At 45.6% G+C, this 6,000-nt stretch overlaps 1 protein-coding gene across 1 annotated transcript; it reads right to left on the bottom strand.

Moving 5' to 3' along the window:
- Positions 1-464: 464 nt before the first annotated feature.
- Positions 465-5,004, bottom strand: LOC108608488 (trichohyalin). The gene is made up of 5 exons (XM_017999884.2): positions 4,154-5,004; positions 3,877-4,094; positions 3,661-3,805; positions 3,108-3,608; positions 465-2,513 (listed from the first exon to the last, which is right to left on the bottom strand). The coding sequence occupies exons 1-5, from the start codon at positions 4,790-4,792 to the stop codon at positions 567-569; spliced, it is 3,450 nt and encodes a 1,149-aa protein (XP_017855373.1). The 5' UTR covers positions 4,793-5,004; the 3' UTR covers positions 465-566.
- Positions 5,005-6,000: the final 996 nt, after the last annotated feature.

The following is a 6,000-nucleotide window of genomic DNA, read 5'->3' as shown; positions in this document are numbered from 1 at the left end:
TTGCAAACATTTGAAGTTGGTAAGATTTTCGATTTTGGCAAAAAAACGTGATGTCAAACCCCTGTAATTTTTTCCAACCCAATGATGCCGTCTTCATTCTGTATCACTTCTAACTTGAAAGCATATCTCAAGCCAAAAAAATCGCACAGAAGTGTTTTTAGGCTCAATTTGCTCATAATATACTAAATAAGCATATGCTGTTGTGTTCGATCAATAAATAAATTGTTTTTGAAAGAGTTATGGCAAAAAATCCAATGCTGATAAATTACTTTTTGTTTAATTTCAAACTTTGCGAAACTGTAACTCAGCTAAAAAAATATTTGCTCACAGGAAGGAAGAATTAGAGGTACAACTAGAGTTACATCAGCAGCCAAAGCTCGTTACATCAATAGCGATGCGCATTGGCTTCAAATAAAAACTGCAATCAATAATTTTAGCATACAACATTTAATGCTTTAAAGTTCATATATATATAAATATAAATATCTCTGTGTATAGAAGCAGCTTGAGCTTAATTGGTAATAAAAACTAATGAACATTTGAGCGTGATGATGACGAGTCGTTGCTTAGGAAGAAGAAGAAGAAGGTTCAGCTGGATGCTCTGCAGTATCTTCAGCTGGCGCTGGATAAGGCAATTCACGCAAGCGCTGCACCATAAGCTCCAAGGATTCGGGCTCAGCAGTAATTGCAGCTGTTGCTGTTGCTGTTGGCGCCTCCGCTGCTGGCTGCTCTGTTTGCTCTGTGCTGGTTGTGGCTGTTGTTTGTTTGTTTGTGGTGCGTTTTTTGCTTGCATCCTCATGCCGCACTGCAGCGCAGAGTTGCGCCTTGGGCTGACTGACTGACTGCTTGGGTATGGCGCCTGTGGCATGTGGCAAGATGGCAGCTGTGCCAACTGCTGCTGCTAACTGCAGCTGAGCAGCAACAACACTAGTGCTGGCTGCCATTTCCGTTGCTGTTTCCATTGCCGTTGCCGTTGCTGTTTCTGTTTCAATTCGTCTGTTGGCTTCACGTTCAGCTATGCGATTGATCATGGCCGTGCCACGCTCCGAGGTGTGGCTAAGACGCGCTATCAAAGCATTGCCCTCTGCCTCGAGGCGACGCAAACGCTCGCCGCGCTGCTCTGAGCTGCGTTCAATATTTTCGAGACGCTGCTCAACAGTTTGTGGCACACGCGCCAGCTGCTGCTCATGCAGCACATCCAGCTTATTGGCCAAGCCAGCAGCACGTTCGGATTGGCTGCCAAGCTGCTGCAACAATTGCTGTCCCTCCTGCTCCAGACGCTGTAGACGCGCAGCACGCTGAGCTGTGTATGCTTCTTCCTGTGCTGTCAGTGGCGAGCTGGATGACGCTGCCTGCTCCACGCTCTGCTTCTGTTCCTCCTCTGTATTGCTCTCTGCACTGCCCTCGCGACTGGGCGCGCGTCTGATTCTATCCAAGCTCTTTTTTAGGTAATGACCGCGATCTGTAGTGCGCTTAATGCGCGACAGCAGCTGGCGCGACTCCTCCTCAAGTCTACCCAAGCGCTCCGAACGCTTGCGTGTATACTCCTCCTCACGTGGCGTCAAGCTGCCCGTAGCAGGCGCTGAGCTGGCACGCGTCATGCGCTCCAAGCGCTTGCGATTGATAAACTCATCCAGCGGCACTGCATGTTGCACGGGCGCCACTTCATCCTGAAAGCGACACAGCTGTATTTCCAGACGCTCACGATTCCCAGAGGTTTCTAGCACTTGTTGTATCAACGACTTGCATTGCTGCTCCAGTTTTTGTATGCGACTGGCAGTGCCTGTGGCCAGCTCCTCGCTTGCGCGCTGTCTGCTGCGTGAGCTGTGCGGCACAGCGGCCGCCGCGCCCGTCTCCTCCTCCAGCTGCTGCTCCACTTCCTCCACTTGCTGCTCCTCTTCACGCCAGCCACAAGTAGGCGGCGCGCTATTCCATCTCAACACTATAACCTCCGCCTCATCAGCAGCTGCTGCTTCAACTGCTGCTCTGCCCGGCGAGCTGCTCTGCATGCGCTTGATCTTGCGCGTATGCTCGAACTGATCTCGCAGATGCTTGCGCCTGCCATGAGACTCCACCTCAGGCACGCCATTGGCAACTGCTGCATCCTCATCCGACTGCGGGCCCGAATCGCTGTAGCCGCTTTCCGCCGACTGATGCGCATCCTCCAGCTTGCGTCGCGCAAACTCACGTCGCCAATCGTTGCACAGCTCCTGACTCTCATCGTTCTTGGCACGCGCCAGCGCCCACTTGCGACGACAGTAGTCCAACTCATCCTTCAGCTCGCAAAGCAGTCGTCGCTTCTGCTGCAGCTGATAGCGTAAAATCTGCTCCTGCGTGTGCAGCTGGCGATGCTGGCGCTGCATCTTGCCCACCAAATGCCAAGTCTTGGTTAGCTCCAGGCTTACAGCACTCAAGCGCTTCTCCTGTTCGTTCAGGCGATAGTCCAAATGGCAGTTGAGCGTCTTCAGGCGATTCGTTTCCTTTACCAGCGATTTCTTTTCCAGTATTAGATCCTGCAAAGATAAAAATATAAATTAAATAATTGTATTGCTTAAGACTTTAATTGCTTATAATATTAATGAACTTTAATGGAATTTACTACAATGACTTTAACGCAATTTTTTATCTACTATTTAAGCTGAGTTGCCAAAATAAAGTTTAAGTGGTGACAAGTACAAACTTCAATTCACTTTGCCTTTGCTTCAAAGACAGAGCAAGGTGGCATGCAACATGTTTTCGCAGAGCACAGCAACTGACCGATAAATTCAATTATGTGCAGTACAACTAAAGCGCTGCAGCTGCGCTCACCTTGCCACCCACCCACCACCCACTTACCACTTGCCACCTACTCGCACTTGGAAAGTACGTCAGCAATAATGAAGCTGTTGGCTTTGGGCTTTGGCTATGGCTTTGGGTCTGAGCCTTTTGCTTATAAAATAAAGCGCTTAAGTGAATAATGCAAAACTTTTTTGGCAACTGCTCTGTGGCAAGCGGACGTGGCACGTGCACCCCCTTGAGTTGCTGCTGTTGCTACACTTCATCAGCAAAGCGGATGCGACAACTAACAAGCCCGATTGTCCAACACACACACACCAATACACACTTACCTTCAACTTGATGTAGGTCTTGCTTACACTCAGCTCAGCAGCTTTGCCTGCTGTGGTTGCTGCTGCTGTTGTTGCTGCTGTTGCTGTTGCAGTCTGGGTGTTGCTGCTGTCGCTAGTTTGTGTTGTTGGCTCTTCAAACTGCACACGCTCGATTTTGTGGTGACTCAAGAGCTCCATCAACACTTTCCAAACTTTTGGCAAGTTGCCAATGATTTCTTGTGCCATTGCAACTTTTCCCATAATTTCTGGCTCATGGCTTTTTAATGCAACCGCTGAGTCAGTGCTGTCCACACTTGGCTCCAGCTGCTGCTGATCCGCTGAGCTGGACGCTTGCTCTACCAGCTCAAACAGCAGCTTGGGCAAGGTGGCGCCATCACTGCAGCTGCCCTCCGCCTGCGTCATTTCATTCAACAGATCACGATTCTCTTCCAGCATTTGCGTCAGACGATCTATGTTCAGATTATTGTTGACATTGAAGCCCAGCACTAGCTGACTGAAGAGCTGTAAAGCATAAGAGTTTAGAAACAGTACAGTTCATTATACACTGACTTACCATATTGACTGCACCCACTTGCTCCTTGAGCGTTCTCTTCTCATACTTAAGCTCACCGCATTCCTCACGTAGCTTCGCCAGCTCAGCGTTGGCTGTTTCCAGTTCCTGCAGCAGCGTTTGATTGCGTTCCTCCAAGCTTTTTGTTCTACAATAATTAATAACAATTAAGTTTATCAATTAATCTCTTAAATCCTCTCTTCTTATACCCCTACTCACTTCTCTTGCTCAGCTGTAAGCTCATCTCGCTTTATCGAAATCAAACGTTGCAGATTTTCATATTCAGCAGCAGCAACACGTTGACGCTCCTCGTAGAGTTGACGCAATTGACGTATGTTGACCAGCTGGCGTTCATATTCCTGACGCAAATTATTTGACATTATTTTCATTTCACGCTCGCTAAAGGAATTCTCAATCTCCTGCAATTTCATCTTGAGCTAAACAGCAGAGTTGAATATTAATGAGGCATTAATTTAGTATTAATATTTTGTTATACCTGCGCACATTGCTCCTCTTTAACGCTCAGCATTTGCTTGCAGCAGGAGATGACTTCCTTGAGCGTGCCCACCTGACGCTGCACTGCAGCAACTTCGCCACGCAGCGTTAAGTTATCCGCATTGGCCAATTGCAGTGAGAGTTGTGCATTTGCCAGCTCAATGTTGGCATGACGACTACGACTGCTGGGATTCTCATCATCGGCATCCGGCTGCAGCTGCTCGTCTATCGCCACCAGCTCTGTGGTTGCTGTTGTTGCTGCTCTTAGTCGCTGATTCTCTGCACGCTCTTGTGTTAACTCCTCGCGTAGCTTGGCCAGCTCCTCACGCAAATCCTGCACAGCTTCCTGACGCGCCAAACGTTTGCTTGCCAGCTGCTCCTTGAATTCGTTTAGCGTTTGCTGCTCCTGCTGGCTCGGGCGCTGCTCCTGCTGCTGCTCCTCTTCCTCTTCTCTGGACTGCTGCTCCATGTCCACTCTAGCCGGCTGCTCGACTTTAACTGGCTCCAAAATTAAATTCTCATGCTCAATCTGCTGCCACCAAGGCTCATCATCAACTGCAGCTGCCACGCCCACATTAACGCCTTCATCTGTAGGTGATTCATGTGCTAGCTGCTGCGCCGTAGACTCGGCATTGCCCATTGCCCACCAAGAACAAAGAAAACTCTTGGCGCTGTTGCACTCGATTTATTGCTCTGCTTATTGTTTTTGCCTCTTATTGTTGTTGCTGCTGCTGCTGCTTCTGTTTACTTCTGGCAATCGTTTATATTTACGTTAATGCGACTCAATTCCGCTACACAAAGAGAATCTTACTCTCTCTCTCTTTCTTTCGCTCTTTTTATACGCTTTTCCTTTAGTACCGATCGCGGTGCGTTTTCAAGTTGAACCAAAAAAGAAGAAAAGCAAACTTGGCACATTTAGTATGGCAGACACCAATAATACAGTCACTATATTATAGCTAAAGCTCTACAAAATTTATATAAATATTACTTTCGTTTTGAAAAAAGTGAAATTAACATTTTTATAAGTATTTATTTTATAGTTTATTCTAGCACCTCGTTACTTTATTACTGCAGTTGCATATATCGTAGTACTACTGTATGCATATATATACACTTGTAATTACACACACATGCAAAGAACTGCTGCACACACACGTGCGATTTCGCAATTAATTATATTTACTTTCACTTTTCAACCAAAAAAAATTATTTCATGAAATTGCTCAGACGATTGCTTAATTATGCTTTAATTTACCTATAAACTATATATTTTATATATATTTATATATACACATGTGTATAGTAAAACACGCTGAAGTAATTATATAGTATACATATGTTCAAATCTATATGTAGCCTATAACAAACGCGAACAGCAAATTTTTCTTGTCGAAAGAAAAATTTTGAAATTCGTCGTGCGCGTGTGGAAACTTTTCGCTTGAAACGCTCGTGAAAAACTGAAGAACAGACAAAAAGTGCTTCTAATGCTTGCGGCTATTTTTAAAAATAAGAAAAAAAAAACAGATTTTGTTGAACTAACTTGATCTCTCGTACACTCTCCCTCTCATGCTCTGAAAATGCTTTGTTTTATAATTCCCTTTGTTATGGCAGGACCCAAATTCCCTAGTCTAAGAAAAACATATTTGATGCAATTTAAATTAATTAGAAATTCTGTCACATGCATAGGTTTTAAATTTAGCCAGACACGTCAGGCAACTAATGAAATGTTGATGAAAAGATTAAAAAAAATACGGCTGCTACATTTAATCAAAACAATATAAAACTGCTCAAGTGTGTCAAACAAAATTTTCATTACCTTGGCCATGACAAATTAGCCGGCTCGCAGAA

Source organism: Drosophila busckii, chromosome 2L (genome assembly GCF_011750605.1).
Source record: "Drosophila busckii strain San Diego stock center, stock number 13000-0081.31 chromosome 2L, ASM1175060v1, whole genome shotgun sequence".
NCBI classification, from domain to species: Eukaryota; Metazoa; Arthropoda; class Insecta; order Diptera; family Drosophilidae; genus Drosophila; species Drosophila busckii.
The sequence above is the reverse complement of the archived record's forward strand: the minus strand, read 5'-3'. Positions and strand labels throughout refer to the sequence as shown.

Excerpts from the sequence above, each read along its gene's own strand:
- LOC108608488 (XM_017999884.2), bottom strand. The coding sequence starts at position 4,792 with ATGGGCAATGCCGAGTCTACGGCGCAGCAGCTAGCACATGAATCACCT. Across the intron at positions 4,095-4,153 it reads AAGAGGAGCAATGTGCGCAG|CTCAAGATGAAATTGCAGGA; the intron begins GTATAACAAAAT and ends TCTGCTGTTTAG. Across the intron at positions 3,609-3,660 it reads AAGTGGGTGCAGTCAATATG|CTCTTCAGTCAGCTAGTGCT; the intron begins GTAAGTCAGTGT and ends TATGCTTTACAG.